Source organism: Acinonyx jubatus, chromosome C1 (genome assembly GCF_027475565.1).
Source record: "Acinonyx jubatus isolate Ajub_Pintada_27869175 chromosome C1, VMU_Ajub_asm_v1.0, whole genome shotgun sequence".
NCBI classification, from domain to species: domain Eukaryota; kingdom Metazoa; phylum Chordata; class Mammalia; order Carnivora; family Felidae; genus Acinonyx; species Acinonyx jubatus.
The window spans coordinates 165,115,645-165,134,493 of NC_069381.1; the positions used below are offsets into that span (position 1 = coordinate 165,115,645).

Genomic DNA, 18,849 nt, shown 5'->3' on the forward strand with positions numbered 1-18,849 from the left:
TCAGCCAGGTCACGATCTCGCGGTCCGTGAGTTTGGCCCCGCGTCAGGCTCTGGGCTGATGGCTCAGAGCCTGGAGCCTGTTTCCGATTCTGTGTCTCCCTCTCTCTCTGCCCCTCCCCCGTTCATGCTCTGTCTCTCTGTCCCAAAAATAAATAAAAAACGTTGAAAAAAAAATTAAAAAAAAAAATCAGAAGCTATGTAAAAATCTTAATTCTTTAATTCTCTTGAGAATCTGGCAGATTTGTCAGTCTTTGGACTTCTTAAAAATTTTTTTTTTAATGTTTATTTTTGAGAGAGAGACAGAGACAGAGACAGAAACAGTGCAAGTGGGAGAGGGGCAGAGAGATAAGGAGACACAGAATCCAAAGCTGGCTCCAGGCTGAGCTATCAGCACAGAGCCCGACAGGGGGCTTGAACTCACCAACTGTGAGATCATGACCTGAGTCGAAGTCCAAAGCTTAACCAACTGAGCCACCCAGGCGCCCTGGACTTCTTTTTAAAAGATTTTTTTTTCTTTTTACATTTATTTATTTTTGAAAGACAGAGAGAGACAGAGCACTAGTCAGGAAGGGATAGAGAGAGAGGGAGACACAGAATTCAAAGCAGGCTCCAGGCTCTGAGCTGTTAGCACAGAGCCCGACATGGGGCTCGAACTCACAAACCATGAGATCACGACCTGAGCCGAAGTCAGACGCTTAACTGACTGAGCCACCCAGGTGTCCCTGGACTTCTTTTTTAAAAGCACAACTGGAACAGAGTAACCGTTGCTGCCTTTAAGGGGCTCCACTCCCCAGTCTGACTGGTCTTGTTTGTGTTGAGTTGGCAATTCCTGGTCTAGTGGTACTATGTCAGCATTAGTGACAAAAATAACAATAAAGATAGTAACACCGAGCACTTAGGTCTATGCCCTGTTCATGTCACAGAGATCTTCATTACTTAAGGGAGGCACTATTATACTGTTGTACAAATGAGAAAATGGAGACACAGAGGTCAAAGGACCTGCACAAAAGTCAACAGCCAGCAGGTGGCATAGGTCAGATAAAAGCCTAGTGAGACTGAAACGTGCAGTTAGCCAGTTTTCAAGTGAAATGGTAATAAGTTACTCAATATGAACCTGAATCTTTTCCTACAAGCAAGTGAAAAACTGGAAGGGCAATGAGAAATTTTCACAAAGTCAATACATCTGAAGTTTTGATGAAATGAAAAGATTCCTAGAAGACCACTAGTAAAGCAGGTGAGCAGGATGGGCAGTGGTCAAAGTGTGATGCTTGAAGAAGAGATTGAGAGATGGTATGGATTCTGAAGTAACATAAAGGGGATGACTATGGGCGTAGGTCGTTAGGGACATACTAGCGACAGAGAAACCCTGGATGCAACAAGTTGAGAAACAGAAAAACAGTGAGTAATGCATGCAAAATATATAGGTCATAGCCAATCCTTAAAAAAAAAAAAAAGCTAATCCTAAGAAGTAAAAAGTCAGAAATGGCAAACATAGTCAACATGTTTCTTGTCCACATATTAAAAGAACAAGAGTGAATGGCAGAGTTTGCATGTAAGCATACCGTATTTGATGCTGTAGAAATGCACTGTGAAGACAACAGTACCGTTCTGTCCCCTTGACTCCCATTCACTGTGCCCTGATGGGATTCAGTTACACTCAAATACATCTGCTTAAAGATAGTTAGGTATTCTGTTCACTGCTTTTGTTAAAAGTAAATAAAATAGGGGTGCCTGGGTGGCTCAGTTAAGTGACCAACTTTGGCTCAGGTTATGATCTTGTGGTTCATGGGTTCAAGCCCTGCATTGGGCCCTGCCCTGAGATCCTGTCTCCCTCTCTCTCTGTCCCTCCCTTGCTGGCGCACTCTCCCCCTCAAAAATAAATATTAAAAAAAAAAAAAGTAAATAAAATAGTGAAGAGGAAAAAAAAAATCCAACTAGTTGAATAGGAAATGTTAACATAAATTTCCAGACAATATTTGTTATAAAGAAACATCTATACCCAAGCAGTTCTTTTTGCTTACGTTCCTCCCCATAGCAATCTACACATACCTTCTTCCTTTAACAATCTGGGCAAAGTCACCCTATCAGAGATCTATGACTTCCCTATGGAAAATTACCAACCACCCGCTAGTATCATGACCTCTTCTCCCTACCAACTATAGTCCGAACCCCAGTGAGAACTGAGACTTTGTTTTCCTCATGGCTTTATTTCTAGTTCCTAGAACAGGGCTGGGCACATAAGAGAAGCCCAATAAATATTATGTTTAAAAAATTATCTACTTTAATAACTCTTTAAGGTCCTTACTACTCAATTAAAAGAATGGTTTCCTATTTTTACATTTAGAAATTTTAAACTTAAAGTGAAGAAAAAAAGCTAAAATTTTTAGTCCATTTTTTTTTTCCTTTTTACCATCCCCCAAGCTTAGGGTTCAGTTACAAAAATAAACCCTCATTTATTTCCTTTAGGGCTCACAGCGCTATGTGTTCCTTAAATCCAATTTGCTGAGCTTCATAGTTCTGTAAAATGCATGGTGTCCATCACAGTACCTTCTAATGACAACTCAGCATCTTCTAACCACCACAGGAGGAGAAAGTGCTAAAAAGAATTTTTCCAGGCTGCCATAGTCAATTAATACTTTTTTTGTTTTGTTTTGTTTTGTTTTTGCGGGGCAGGAGGATAGGAGGAGGAGAGGATAATATTTATTTATTTACATGGACTTTATTGTTACTTATATTCCAGTTTTTGAACAAAATAGAAAACATTTTGAATCAGAAAATGCCTGAAAGTCAAACATTAAAGATGGTGGTCCCATTACTCTTGAAACCAGACATCAGCTAAAATGGATTTTATGTACTTTAAAAGTGAACAAGCACAAGTTGTCTATTTGGTAAGTAGGGTTAAATGCAGGTAAATCTAAAATTTCAGAGGCAGTATTTTATTCCAAAAGCAATAAATAATATGGCCACATATTAATTGGTGAGAGTTACAATGATGGAAACCTTTAAAATTCTTATAAAAAAGTGGAATTATTTCAGTTAAGCTGTTCACATTTCTCATGACTATGTTTTCCAACAACCCGTTAATCTAAATTAAAAGTTAAATACACGTTAACTCACCAACAACAATATAATGTCAAGGCTCAGAAAATGCACTAATCACAAAGAATTTCAATTAAATGTTAATCTAGCAGTCCAGAGAGAAGAAATGTTATTAAACAGAGAAGTCCTAATTATAAATAATATAACTGTGTATCTGTTTAAAAGACTAACATACCCATAGCTTCATGAAAACACCTGTTAAAAAAAAGTACACATACCTATCTTGTTCAAGATGTAATATGAGACTTGAAATAATTCGTTTTTAAAAAAGGGTGACTCCTAAAAGAGGTTCATAGCATCTGATAACAAAGCAAAAATGTTACATGGAAATGGTTCACCTATTTTGGTCTCTAGTTATATCTATTAAAAAAAGCCACTACTAATTCATATAATAGTTCTGTAAACAATTGGAAACATCAGGAAAAAAAAATTTTGTCAATGAAAAAAAATCACTGATTCAATGAGCATTTGATCATTTTATTAACAAAATATAAGCAAGATTACATCCCTCTCTGGTGAAACTTTTCAAATAATTTTATGTGGAGGGCCTTGAGATGTATCAATTATAAAACATGTTTAAAATGAAAAAATTTTAAATGTACAAATACAAACCGGTACTTTATACAAGAATTCTCTATAAAGTTCGTTAATGTAAAAAATAATTTGTTTCAACTGAATATAAGGCAAGTTCAGTTTCTGTAATTTTGTAGCATTACTTTTTTTGCTTTGTTGGAGACTTTTCTCTTCGCCGGTCCGGATGTTTCCTGGATTCTCTGGAGGGTTCAGAGCGTCTGCTCGATTTTTCCCATCGCTTCTCAGCACCATTCTGACATCTATCCTCATCACTTCTAGAACCTGAATGTTTTCTGTTCTTTTCTCTTGACTTTGACCTATCTTTTCTTGTAAAATGTTCACTGTCCTTATTTCGGTGCCTGTGCTCATTTTCGGAAAAAGAATTTCTTCTCTCTCCTCTCTTCTTTTTGGGATCACCATGCTTATTTTCCAAATCTGTGTGCATTTCTTGGTCTCTGTCATTCATGATTCTACTGTAACTATTTCGTTCAGCAGGGACACCTCTGTCTGCACTGTATTTTGTTACGGGATTTCTCCAGTTTGGCTCTCTTGAATTTTTATCTTTATGTTTTTCTGACCTCCTTTCTCTTTCAGTCCTTATTTCCTGATGCCTTTGCTCCAGTCTTCTTTCTTCTTGTTTCCTATCATGTGTGTGTTGTTTCCTGATCAATTTATCTACTTCTTTACTTCTGGTGTTCCCTTGTCCCTTTTTTCTTTTATCTTTAGCTGCACATGTAAAATGAAATAGTTAGCTTTAATTTTAATCTTTAATTTCATAATTTAACAATGACATTTATTGGTCCATTGCAGGCTTATTAATTCAGATAAACTGGATGCAAAAGTAAATTGATTGAACGGAAAGTCTAATGACAATATTTCACGAGATGCATAATTTTAAGAATATACGACATATCACCATTAGTTACCAAAGTACTGTTTTGATCCTTAGACTCAAAGCAGTAAACGGAAACTTTAAATGAACTACAGCAAATGTAAATTTTTTTTATAAGGTGACTAGCATGGTATATTTCCATTACAAATTTTATTCAAAAACAGAAATTTCAGCCCATGTGCATTATGTCATATAAAGTAAAGTACTGTGTCAGATCTGGTTACGTTAATAATCAAAATACATGCCAGCAATAGCCCCCTTAAAGGGGAAAGGGATGACTAGTTTGCTTAACAGCATGAATATATATTTTTCAAATAAAAACCTCTTCCTACAAAAAACAACAGTTCTGCTATCAGAGAAGCACTACCTGCACCAGAAAGAGAAGTGATGTTATGACATAATCACAGGCTTTATGAGAGCCATGAAGGCTTGATTTCTGAGAAAACTCTTCTGAAAAGGCCTAGAACAATTTAATCTGATAGAATCACAAATATAAATGTTAAATAATCACAGTGAAATTTTAAGGTATAAAACACATTTAATCACTTTATCTGTGTGATTTCTTTTGGGTACATAAATCAAAGGTGCTGAGATGACCAAAATTTCTGTCAAATTCATATACATACAGAAAGAAGAAAATATGGAAGAGAAGTGTCCACCTTCGTCCTATCTCCACCCAAATCTCACTGTACCAACCTGTATTTCTTCTGCCAAATGCCTACCCTTGGCACAGTCCATTGGTTTGCCACTAAGGATTTATTTCTCTGGCTCCTATCAAGCAGCTCAGCTGAGCAGAAACCATCTGGCTGTGTGCTCCATCAACGTCTCTCTGAACCTACTCTATGCTACTCTCAGGGCTTTGCTGACATGAGAACCCGAGCCCCACCACAACGTGCAATCTCCTGTCTTTGGCATTTGCTTTACAATTTTCTAATTTGGGGATAGTTCATACCGCTTTTGTGCTGTTTAATATTTTACTAATAAAACTGAAAACTCTCTACTGAAATTGTATGATGAGGCAAATTAATTTTGAATCAGCAAGATCCCTTATTGCAGCAATTCATGCTGTGTTCTCATCTGTTCTCAAAACAGATAACCATGAAATAACAAATTCTTTAGAATTAAAAGAGGTGAATATTAAATGAACAATGTTAATATATTTTAATTCAAGAATAAGACTTCCTGTGGACAAATGGAATCTTACTCTGGTAATTTAAAACACCAAGAGTCCCACAATTCTGGCTGCCACACATTACGTGACACACTTTCAAGTGCCACAAGCCAGAGAACCAGAGTGTAAAGATCAACCTTCCAACCTACTAAGACTACGGGGAAAAGTGCTGCTTCTCTGAAATACGCATTAAGAAGTTAAGAAGAAATGACATGCATTTTGGACAATCAGACTACGTCTTATTCAGACTAAGATGCTACAATGGAAGAAAGCAGAGTTGACCCTGGGGAAAACAACAGAGACCTCCTCAGAAAATGGCACATTTGAAAATCCTTTACTACAGCATTTCCACTTCCAGGGAGAATGGAGAAAGCTGTGGAAGACCAGGGCTCCTGATGAAAACAACTAGAAGTGCCAGATAAAAATGTAAAATCTTCTGTTTAGAGGCAATAAAGATCTTAAACAACTTGAGATGTTCTAAAGACGGGTGGTGCTCAAAAAAAAGGATGGGGGCATGTTGAAAGAACACAGGGGTTAACCTGAAGGAGCTCTTAACTGCCAAAGCTGAAATGATCTGAACAAAATAAATGATAGTACTGGATTTTAACTCATAGAATAAGATAAATATCCATGAGTCCAGACTGATGAAATATACAGTTAATAGATAAATGGGGATTGAGGGACAACTCTTACTTACAGAAGAAATTCAATTATTAAGCGTAGAAGAAAAAAGACAAACATAAACATCACATTCGGCAAACACCACGGCAATTAAGTATTGCAGACAAGGTCCAAAGATAGATGCTAAAATTGAACAAATTATCTCTCTACAACACATTAATTTACAGAGAAAAGGAGTTTCCAGAGAGAAATCCAGCAGATATCAACTTAACCAAGTGATCAGTTAATGTCATGCCAGTATTATGAACTCCCAGATAACATGCACTAAGAACATATCATTTCTATGACATTCTGTCCAAAAATGCATAACCTCAATCTAATCATGTAAAAACATCAGACAGATCTCCATATTGAAGGGCATTCTAAAAAATAAGTAACCAGAGGACTTCAAAAGTATCAAAGCCTTTAAAAACAAGGAAAGCCTGTGAAGAACTATCAACAGGTTATAGAGGACTTAGGAGAAATACAGTTAAATGCATGTAGGATCCTGGAACAAGAAAAAGGACATTAATGGAAAAACTGGTGAAATTCAAATAAGATCTGTTGTTTGTTTAATGTGTTGTTTCAGTGTTAATTACCTGGCTTTGATCATTGAACTATGATTATGTAAAATGCTAACACCAGGCGAAGTTGGGTGAAGGCTACATGGGAATTTTCTGTACTATTTTTTCAACTTTCTTTACGTAGAATAAGGACCAAGATTCAAGAGAAGGCAGAACCATAGAGAGGTAAGCTGACATAATATAGCCACTTGCTCCCTGCAGGTTGTCTGCTGATTCAGCGCTGCTGCTGAGGGACAGAGAGACCGGCAGAGCTCTGGCAGCTGCACAGGGCTGGACATACAAGAATGGAACGGAACTATTTGCAATATATATGTGCAACCAAAGATACATGTCCAGAAAACCTAAAGAACTCCTACAAATCTATACAAAAAGATAACAATAAAGCAAACAAAAAGAGTGGGTAGCAAAGGACTTGAATAGCCATTTAACAAAAGGAAACTACCCAAATGGCCAATAATAATATAAAATAGTGCTCAATTTCATTAGCGATCAAGAAAATGCAAATTAAAACCACAATGCAATACCATGACACATCTACCAGAACGGTTAAAATGAAAAAGATAGCCAAGTGAAGTGTTGCAAGGTTAGGGTCAACTAGAGCTCTCATACACGGCTGATGGGGGCATAAACTGAAATAACCACTTGCAAAACTGGCCGTATCTACTGGAGCTAAACGTACACACAACCTACAACCCAGGAATTCGCAGTGAATCTCTAAGTACACACCCAACTGAAATGCATATGTGTATATATGTATATGTATATGTATATGTATGTGTATACACATGTATACGTATGTACATGTATATATACACATACCAAATGTAAATAAGAGTATTCACGGGAATATTTCTAAATCTAAATTGTTACTGAGTAAAAGAGATGTTAAACTAACTGTAGCATACTCATATAGTGGAAAACTATACAGCAAAAAGAATGAACTATAATTAAATGCAATGTTACAGATGAAGCTCACAAAAGTGATTGTGAAAGATAAGCCAGACAAAGGAGTTCACAAAACATAGTGATAAAGTTAAAAATAGGCACAACTAATTTATGGAATCACAAATGAGAGTAGTGGCTAACATGAGGCAGTGGACAGGGGAGTGGCAGTAGCTATTAACTCTTGTTATGGGTAGCTAGCACATGGATATGTTCTTCTCATGAAAATTTCTAGAGCTGTACACTTGCGAAGTATGTATGCATTCGATGCATGGCACGTGTCAGTAACTAACACAAACTCTCACTAATTAAAGTAAAAAACTATAATTTATTTAATACCTTTTTTTTTTTCAACGTTTATTTATTTTTGGGACAGAGAGAGACAGAGCATGAACGGGGGAGGGGCAGAGAGAGAGGGAGACACAGAATCGGAAACAGGCTCCAGGCTCTGAGCCATCAGCCCAGAGCCCGACGCGGGGCTCGAACTCATGGACTGCGAGATCGTGACCTGGCTGAAGTCGGACGCTTAACCGACTGCGCCACCCAGGCGCCCCTATAATTTATTTAAAATATAAACACCAGGAAAGCTGTAAGCTGGACTGCAGGCATTATGAATGTATGGTATTTCAGTCATCATTCAAATAAGTATTTACCAATGAAATATCTTCATTTCTATGAAAAAGATTCCAACAGCCAATCTTAGCATTATAAATGATGTAATTCACTACAGACTCCAGCAGTGACAGATGATCATTTATATTATTAATCGTGGCTTTTAAACAACTGAACTCTAAAATAATTAAGCAATCAACTTATTTTCTTCCCTCACTGTAAACATCACCAGCAATATACTTGTTAGAAAAGAGCCCAATCAATTTTAAATGAGTTTCAGTACCTGAGGCAGAGCTCTGACTACTGCTGGATGAAGAATCGCTTTCCTCACTGGAAGACTCCGAACTGCTATCACTGCTGTCCGATTCAGAGGCAGAGGAGTCAGACTCTGAAGATGAGGATGCGGAAGAGGAAGAGGAAGGAGAGGATTTATTTGGCTCAACGTCTGGTTTCTGTGCCACAATGACCTTTGGTGTATTTTTGAGATGCTCGCGCAATTCATCCCTAATTAAAGATACAACCTCTGTTAGTTTTTGCTCCAAAGGCAACTGTGGGATAGCTTTATAAGATGAAAAAAAAATCCTGAAAATTATCCTTACGTTAAACCTCCAAGTCCTATAGAAGTAAAGAAGTTGATGGCAAACCGAGTGTTTCTTGGATTATCTCGGGGTAATAACCCTTCAAAAAATGGCTGTAGGGTTCTAAAAGAAGAAAAAAATGAACAAAAGAGAACACATTGCTTGAAGATTAAAAGGCAAAGTTCATATACAGTCATTTTGCAGATTTTCTATGTATTACGAAATTAATAAATGAAATACAATCAAGGAGGTGATTTATATCATTTATTAGGTTAGACTACATGCTATCTAAATAAAATGAATAGGGTCAAGTCATAATTTACTATACTTGATTTCTATAAATATACAACAGAGGATTTAAAAACATTTTTATACACCACACACATATTGTGCAACATATACAAACACACGCGCACACACACACAGTATGTGAATGTATATAACGCAAAGTAAAAACAAATCTCTGTTGTATACATATATCCACATGGATGCATGCACAGCACTATGCATGGCATTGGGGGTTGGGGAAAAATCGTCAACAAAAGGAAGAAGTGATGGATGAAGACTGCATGTAATTACTATTTCTATGGAGGGGAACAAACAGAAAACATTAACAGTACAAGGTGGTTTGGACATGTCCTTTGGAGTGCTACACCGAATGACTAACCAGCAGGACAAACCGTTTCATAGAAAAAACTGACAAATAAGAATGAGGAAGAGTCTGATGGATAGACCAAGAGTGTATATTTCTAGCTCTGGAGGTAAGAAAGTACGAACGAGTGGAGCAATGTTGGTGCAGGCTGTGGAGAGGGGGGGGAGATAAACCTGGTGAAGTAGATGGAGACCAATAAGTAAGTCTCTGAAGCCAAGGGGAGTAGACAGAATAGCACAGAGGGGGCATGTTGAGCCCAGAATAGAAACTGGCGAAGAGGAGAGGGAGGCTGAAGAGCAGAGACCATGAAGAGTAAGGCAGAATGACAAGAAAGTGAGGAGCCACAGTGAGGAAGTGGTCAACTGTCTAAGGGAGGCTGGGAAGTGAGGGCTGTGAGGGCTGAGAAAAAGTACTTGATTTGGCAGATAGTCACTAAGAAATCTGAAAGGATGATTTCAGTAGTGTGAATGCAGTAGAAGCCGATGCAAGTGGCAGGAGGCAATGTGAATATACAGGAAATAAGAAAACTGGGATAGGGATTACACGACAGTCCTGGAATAAGGCCCTAATTCAGTGTAATAATGTGAACAATTACATGACTGAATCATCTGTATATATTCACAATTGTCCACTGATAACACAAAAATTAATATTCTAAGGTTCAAAATTAGCATTAAAAATGAAAATAAAACTGTAAGCACTCATTATTGGAAAACTCCAGTGGGCATGCAAAATAATCCTGTGTGTTGTAACTAAATTCAAAGAGGCATTAATTCTGTGCTGTCTCTACTGGGACTAAAATCCATCACTAAAATTACATGTTGTCCTGTGCCACAGAACATGAGATTCAGAGTAGTAACTAATGGATGAAGAAAGTCCTAGGGGCTTACCTCTTATTTTTACGACTAAGGGTGGACTTATGTCGCTAAAATGGAGGAAAATTCCTGAGTACAGTAAGAATAAAAAGTGCATAATGATAAACTTACTCATCCTTTAATCTTGCATTAAGTTTAGGAAGACCCATATATTCACACAATTCTTGGAAAAATATTTTAACAAAAATTCTACTGGATGATGTAGTGGTTTCCTCACTCAGCTTTATACATTCAAGAACCTGAAAATTAAAATTAAAAAAGACAAGTTTATTTTGTTCAAAAGATAAAATGACCAACACTGATAACTTGAAGTGTCTCTAAAGAATTATCTGTGAATATCTTTCTTTGTCCTAGTAAGTATTACTTCTTGGCAAAGTTTAAGACTACCTCTCTATGCTAATTTTCATAATGCTAAGATGCTACAGAAATAGAGTTCTTTCTTTCTTGAGTAATGTGCTTTTTATAGCAGAGATATATTCTGCCATGAGTATATAATGCTGAAGCAAAGATTACTAGCTCCTAAAACTCACTCATCAAAACATGGATGTATAAGGGTTTGGGGCAAACTGCTACTTAGAGCATTAGGCTATAGTTTTGTATAGGACATATACGACAAGAGTAAAGACAGAAAGAGTGATGGCTTGTTCTGAATATTAAGATAGAGGCTTAAAAACGGAAGTTCATGGAGAGAGGTTTTAGGACAAATAAAAATAAAAGTAAGCTCCAGTTTTTATGAGTTCTGTGTTCCAGAAACCCATTTGGTTCGATTGTTTAAACACTTGATGTCATTTTCATTCCCAGAGGGAAAAGAAAGAAGTAAAAAAATTATTATGATCAGGCTCCTAGGTCTGCTCACAAAATGCCTATTAGTACAGCTAGACATGTTTAGTACCTACAGTATTACAACAGTCCATCCAATGTTTATGAGCTCACTTTGTTGCTTCATTCTATCATCAGGTTGTGGTATTCCACAGTGTGATCCTTTTCTTTCTTTCCTCTTGGATGTAATTTCCTTCTTTCAATTTCACTTTTCTCATAACCTATCACTTTTTATTTTATACTAGCACTATGGGCATACCTTACCTTATATATTTCTTATGAAAGCAGAGACCATAAATAATTCACTCTGGATGCCCACTATCTCTCTCAAGTGACTAGGCTCTTATCTAGTAACTAAATGAATGGTTGTTGGATGAACAGAGGTTGTACAATAAATGCCAGCTTCATGAATGCATTTCAAGTTCCAATCCAGTGTACATTTCTGTATCAAGAATATCTTATCTTGTTCTAAATAACTATGGCTACATGATACATGACCACCAAAGTAAGATGTATGTGGTATATGAGTGTGCATGCATGTGTGCACACACAGAGAAGACAAAAAGCTATTGTTTTCCCTGAAAACACCACTAGCTATCACTTTTAAAAAGCACTGTGATGTTTGGACTGTTAATATCACCCTGGGTTGTATTTCTTAACACTCATGTTATTTACTTAGCTTCTCGATCTCATGTTATCTGAATATAGCCTCAAAGACTGCCATTACAGTAAAAGTTTGGTATATATTTCATTTTAAATCTTTTTTTTTTTTTAATATTTACTCTTGAGAGAGAGACAGAGCATGAGCCGGGGGAGGGGCAGAAAGAGAGAGGGAGACACAGAATCCGAAGCAGGCTCCAGGCTCCGAGCTGTCAGCACAGAGCCCGACGCAGGGCTTGAACTCACTAACCGTGAGATCATGATCTGAGCTGAAGTCGGATGCCTATCCGACTAAGCCACCCAGGCACCCCAACTATACATTTCATTTTAAAGTACATTTCCTACATAGGAAAAGTACGGCTATACTATACTTAATACCTACTTGAGAATAACAGGATTAGGAAGGAAGTATAAATATCGATCCATCTACTTACACTCCATGGAAGTGAATCAGTGTATAAAAGGTGAGCAAACATCTTAGCAACATTTCTCAATTTGTTTGTTTCCAAGCGATGGATGGTATCATATTGTTCTTTGAATATACTTTCAAAGGATTCCATGTATTCTTTTTTTAGCATGCAAAATCGCTAACAAATAAAAAAAATTGAATGTCAGTACTACTAAAAGTTGACTGTCAATACCATTATGAGTATATCAGATCCTCCTGAATTTATTGAATCAAAAATTAGTAAATCTTTTATACATCACATTACTCAATCTTTTTGTGCTGTATGACAGAATGCTCAAAAAAAAAAAAAGGATAATATATATCATCCCTATTTACTTGGGATTTATATGCTAAAACAAAATTATACAAGTATCTTATCATAGACACATACATTTGCATAGTATACAAATATATTTCTCTGTGGGTAGAGTTTAGATTTAAAAACTTATTTTAACTCATGATCTATTTGTGCTGCCTGAACATGCACTTGACTTCAAAAACAGCTTTGAGATTTTGAAAAGGCAACATTTAATTGTCCTCTTTGGGAAATTGTTACAAAGCATATAGAATCTCAAAAAGTTCTAGAAGAGACCTATGCAATGTTAAGGCACCACAAAATGAAGTAGGAAAGGAGGAAACTACACAGGGTAGGAAACCTGAGGAAGGGAAGAGCAACGAGATTTTATCAGAGATATGCTATTGTATTAGACCAGACCACAAAGAAGACACAGTAATTCACAATATTCATGTTAAGGATTCCCTTAGTGATGCTATTAAATTCCAACAAGAAAAATGAGGCTGGAACTCACCCCAGCTAATAAGCCAAAAAATTTTTCATAGGTCCTTTGTTGGGCACAACAATCAAGTATCATGTTGCAGAGTTCTTTCTGTTTGGAAAAAAAATTCATTAATGATTCAAAATACAATGAATCCATGCTATAATTTATCAATATGATAGAGACAGCCTGAATTTTTAAATAAGATTTTAAACACACAAAATTTCCTAAGCTTTGTGAGCTTAAGTTATTAAGACAAAATAAAAAATTCAATCTATGTCAGGCCTATAGTTTTTCAAAGCCTTCAGTCTGGCTGACAGTTTCCAAGGTCATCTATGCTAATTAGATTATAAAATTCTCAATTCAAATTAAGTATGAACCACTTCAATAAAATCTACTATATGAAAAAGATACACCAAGAAAAGATTGAATAGACTATATTCTAAAAAGATTCTACACAAAATTTTTTAAAATATAGATCATCAATATACCACCTGACAGTTTAGTTACATACCTTTAAACTCAATTCTTAAGAATATATTTAATTAGTATGGAAAAGGTAGAAGATGAGTCTTTATTTAGGCATAAATAAGTACAGCTACAACATTAACTTAAATGACATTCTGGTTAATAAAGAAAAAATGTATTTAATTTTTTTATGTTTATTTTTTTGAGAGAGAGGGAGAGACAGAATGTGAGCAGAGGAGGGGCAACGAGAGAGGGAGACACAGAATCTGAAGCAGGCTCCAGGCTCTGAGCTGTCAGCACAGAGCCCGACGCGGGGCTCGAACTCGCAAGCTGTGAGATCATGACCTGAGCCGAAGTTGGACGCTTAACTGGCTGAGTCACCCAGGCGCCCCAACAAGAAATGTATTTAAAAGAATAAAGAAAAAAACACCTCTGTGGTTGGATTTGCTAGCCTCAAAATAAATGTTATACATATAGATCTATTGATAAATCTATACAAATAGATCAAATCATTCCATAACTGCTGGAATAATATATTGCCAATCAGCTATTTTTGTGCTTTGAAAATTCCTGTATAAAAATTCTGTTGAACTATGGGTGCCTGGGTGGCTCAGACAGTTAAGCGTCCAACTTTGGCTCAGGTCATGATCTCTTGGTTCGTGGGTTTGGGATTTGCGTTGGGCTCTGTGCTGACAGTTCAGAGCCTGAAGCCTGCTTCAGATTGTGTGTCTCCCTCTCTCTCTGTCCCTCCCTCACTAGCATTCTTTCTCTCTCTAGCTCTCAAAAAATGAATAAACATTAAAAAAAATTATTTGGGGGAAAAAAAATTCTCTTGAACTAATAAATGCAAGAGTAAATCCAGGACCGGAAATACCATCATCACAAATGATTTACAATTTTAAAATACTCAAATGAAATATCCAAATATTCAAACTGTATCAATTTCACTGATGATGAAACGCAGACAACATGGACACATCATTGGAGACAAAATGAAAATAGGCATATATTCATTCTCTGACCACTGCTGTAGTAGTGATTATCTTTTTCTACAAGACATTTATCAAAAAGTTAAAAATTATTTTTTCCAAATATAGTAACTGTAATATATCTGCTTTCTATAAATGGAAAGCCAGCCTACAAAATATAACATATACCCATTCAGTTCATTTTTACTTCTATTTAATTTTACCTTTATATTTTCAACTAGCATGGTAGCCCCTAGCTATATGTAGCTAATTAGTTACATTACTTAACATTACATAAAATTTCCATTCTTCGGTCACACTAGTCACATTTTCAAGTACTCAAAATCCGTATGTGACTAGTGGCTACTGTACTAGACAGTGTAGAATATAAATATTTTCATCATTGCAGAAAGTTCTATTGGACCACGCTGCTCTAGAAGTTGATAGTCTGCTTATAAAACACTCTACTCAAAGGCCTTAATTCACAATATGAGGATATTTTTAGATGTCGTTACATTGCTAAATTATTATTTTTTATGATTACTCAGAAGTTACCTCAATTAAATAAAATGCTTCTCAATGTGTAAGTTCTGAAAAGATGTACTTTGTCAAAATTTTAATATAGTAGTAAAAAGTTAAAATAAGGCTTCTCTGAGTTCTGCCATATTATGTTAATTTGATATTAAAATGCATTTTCAACTCTTTCTACCAACATTGTATTTTACAGTAACATAACAGTTAATCAGGTTTTAAACAATATAACATAGTAATATACTGATAGCATTGCTAATAAAGCCAGTGCTACTTGCAAAACAAATTACTTTATTCCCTAGACTAAATGTAATTATAAGAGTTATTCCCTGTGGCTTAGAATAATTAAATATTTTAACATTTTAATTAAATATTATAGCAATTTCAGGAGAGTCTTTTGAGTGCATGAAAATAGATGTACTAAGACATTCTTCCAAATGCTATCAAAATATTTTGAGGTTAGTTCTAGAACAACTATCCTCTGAACTAGTATTAATAAAACGTATAAAGACTTAATTATACTCCTCAAATAATGTGACAAGATCATATAGTAATTTCAGTTTCAATTATAATTTTAAAGGTTTTTTTTTTTTTTATAATTTTAAAGGTTAATTCCCTAATTTATTTCCTTTCAATGGTGACACATCAGGTACACCCAGGGTACAAATAGGTATACTGTTATTAATATACCAAAAAATAAACTTTAAGAGGGAAAAAAGAACTTTTTAAATTTGAAAAAAAAAATTTCATCTCAAAATTACGTACCATGGCATTTCAAGAAGAAATCTATAATTTAGAAGAAAGGTTGGTAAACTTTTTCTATCATAGGCCAAATAGTAAATATTTTAGGCTTTAGAGGCCATACGGTCTCTGTTGCAACTAGTGAATTCTGCTGCTATAGGGTGAAAACAACTATACACGATCCACCAACCAATGGGCATGGCTGTATTCCACTAAAATTTTATTTACAAAAATGGGCAGTGGGCCTGGGTTACAGTCTGCCAATCTCCATAACAGATCATATTTAAAGCCTTAAGACAAAGCACTCACACCTAATGGTAACAGCTCAGATAGACAAGATCTTTTAGAACTAGAAACGAAACTGCCTACAGTTGATATATTCACTCTGGCATCTCTGCTGGGTCTACCACATGTAAAGCAAGATGTGAAGAACAAAACCCTAAAAGCCTTGGCTCAGGTTCCAAGGATTTAAAATGCAGATGGGCAGGGAGCAACATACACAAGAATGCAACTAGCAAAAAAAACCAAGATAATCTACTCAATCCAGTCTTTACTATTTTTGGCATTAGGGTTCCATGATACTTTGAACAGTGAAGTATAGGGAGTTATAAGACTATGAGTCTCATGGACTAAGAGGGGGCTAATATGTACTTTATGGACCACTGAATCCCTGACACCTTGTAGAGTGTCTGACATGTAGTATATGGTAAACATAGACTGCTGAGTTAATGAATGAAAAAAAATTACACAGATTCTTCCATATACAATTAAAGTAATGTAATAACATGTATGGTGACCTTTATAATTTCTACCACAAAAGAATGCTTGAGCACATTAAGTAGATGGGCTAAGCAATTCACTAAGGAACAAATTTCTTATTGTATTTAGGCCACCTATTTGATTTATAGGCAACCACTCAGAAACTCATGTAATGTGTAATGGTTCTGACAGACTTCTTCCTTTTCCCCCCACATCCCATTTAAGCAGCCCATTTAATTCATTGCAATGAGTAGCACTTATGAAACACCCTAGGACTAAGTTTCAAGTTACTTTAAAATTTTAGAATAACTACATTAAAAACAGAATATCCAATACTGAGTTATTTCAATTCATAAAACCTATGAACTGCTTTAAACATTTTTATAAACTATATTATTTCCTAATAGAAGAAAAAAACATCAACTTACTGTTTGGCTTTCAGGAAACTCCATTTTCAGCAATTTGTGAGCACATTCTTCAAAATCTAAGCTGTAGAGATAAAACAGACACAATAGGTTAAAAACTTGCAGCATAGTTGAACTATGTTTTATAAAAAAGGATCTTACTTTAATAATTGTTTTAAATAAGCTTTTTACAGTAACTTCACAGTACTCTATTGTGTATAAACAAAAGACATAGCTCTTAATTCTACAAAGAATGAAGTATTGAGACATACTACAACATGGATGAACTCTGAATTATGCTAAGTGGAAAAAGTCAGATATAAAAGACCACATACAGTAGGATTCCATTTATATAAAATGCCCAGAACAGGCAAACATATAGATAGAAAGTGGACAAATTTTATTACACTGCTAAGTACTTGCACTTATCTCTGACCCAAGTCAGGAAGAGATAAAGATGCTCCAGAGCCCATCATGACATCTAGGGCTTAATCACCACATTTACAAGTTATCTTGATTCATACTCAAACACAGTGCTTTTGTGTTACATTTTCAAAAACTAAGTATAAAAACGGTAAATAACCAAAATCACTTACAAGGAAAAAAACTGCTTTTATGCCATATAAGTTGCAGTAAAAATAATTCTAATATGCTTAAGAGAATTATCAAATTCAATGTGAATTCAATTTAGGAATAATGCTAATATATTTGTACTTTTTGCAGAATGTTCAACCTTTATTCTTTTGATAACAGGATAAAATAATCAGAATGATTATGAATTTAGTTTTATAATTCCTTTGTATTCCTTAGTTTCTGATACTTATTGAGCTTCATAAGCACAACAGAATAATAACTGTGGATGGTACAATGTAATGGAATTAAGAAAAAAACTATAAAGAAAAAAGAAATATATCAAAAAGAGCTTTTGCAATGGGAAATATTAAATATCTAGCATTAAGATTAAAATATTAAACTACAGTTGATAAACTTCAAGAATATAGCAGTATTACCAAAAAGTATTTTGAAAGACACTGTTTTCTTTTCTAGTTTTAATTTTCCTCAAGAAACAGAATTAGTATGCAGGAATAAACCTATGAAATTTCTGAAAAATAAGTAGTCAAGGAAAATATTTTACAACTGTCCTTTTATCTAGTAAGTACCAGGGAGAAAATTAACTGTATGATAGTCTATTTTCCTTCTTGCTTTATTTTAAAAGTATTTGGTGACTCCCCATATCAAGATTGTTTTGAAGTTACACTAAACGTGAATATTAAATGAACTAAGTTTGATATTTCAGTTATCTTAGGTTGCTAAATCAAATGAATTTCAGGTTTAACACAAATAAGTATTGAGGGAAGGGTACAGAAAAAGATTTCACATGATACTAGTTTTCAAGCTGTGTTTACAAATGGTTTTGTTGATGTTTCCAACCTAAGAAACTCTGATGGGCAACGACAGTCCCACCTCCTTCTGATGCTACAGCTTCAAAAATGCAAAATCAGAGTGGAACATCATTTGAAAGCAAGAATAAACAGGAATGTCTACATTTCAATAACAAAACCAATGGTGTTGTTTTATGTTTTGTGTCAATGAGAGAGGGTCATTTAGGAGCCAGGATAGTAACAAGATGATAAAAA

The 18,849-nt window shown here is 35.3% G+C and overlaps 1 protein-coding gene across 1 annotated transcript in view; it reads right to left on the reverse strand.

Moving 5' to 3' along the window:
* Positions 1 to 3,555: 3,555 nt before the first annotated feature.
* CWC22 (CWC22 spliceosome associated protein homolog) overlaps positions 3,556 to 18,849 on the reverse strand; it is a 55,553-nt gene continuing 40,259 nt past the window's right edge. Inside the window, exons 14-20 of the mRNA XM_015086842.3 lie at positions 17,237 to 17,297; positions 13,375 to 13,452; positions 12,552 to 12,704; positions 10,750 to 10,877; positions 9,133 to 9,234; positions 8,817 to 9,037; positions 3,556 to 4,398 (exon numbers count right to left, since the gene is read on the reverse strand). Of these exons, the coding sequence (XP_014942328.2) occupies positions 3,812 to 4,398; positions 8,817 to 9,037; positions 9,133 to 9,234; positions 10,750 to 10,877; positions 12,552 to 12,704; positions 13,375 to 13,452; positions 17,237 to 17,297 (1,330 nt within the window). The 3' untranslated portion in view covers positions 3,556 to 3,811. The remainder of the gene's footprint in view (positions 4,399 to 8,816; positions 9,038 to 9,132; positions 9,235 to 10,749; positions 10,878 to 12,551; positions 12,705 to 13,374; positions 13,453 to 17,236; positions 17,298 to 18,849) is intronic.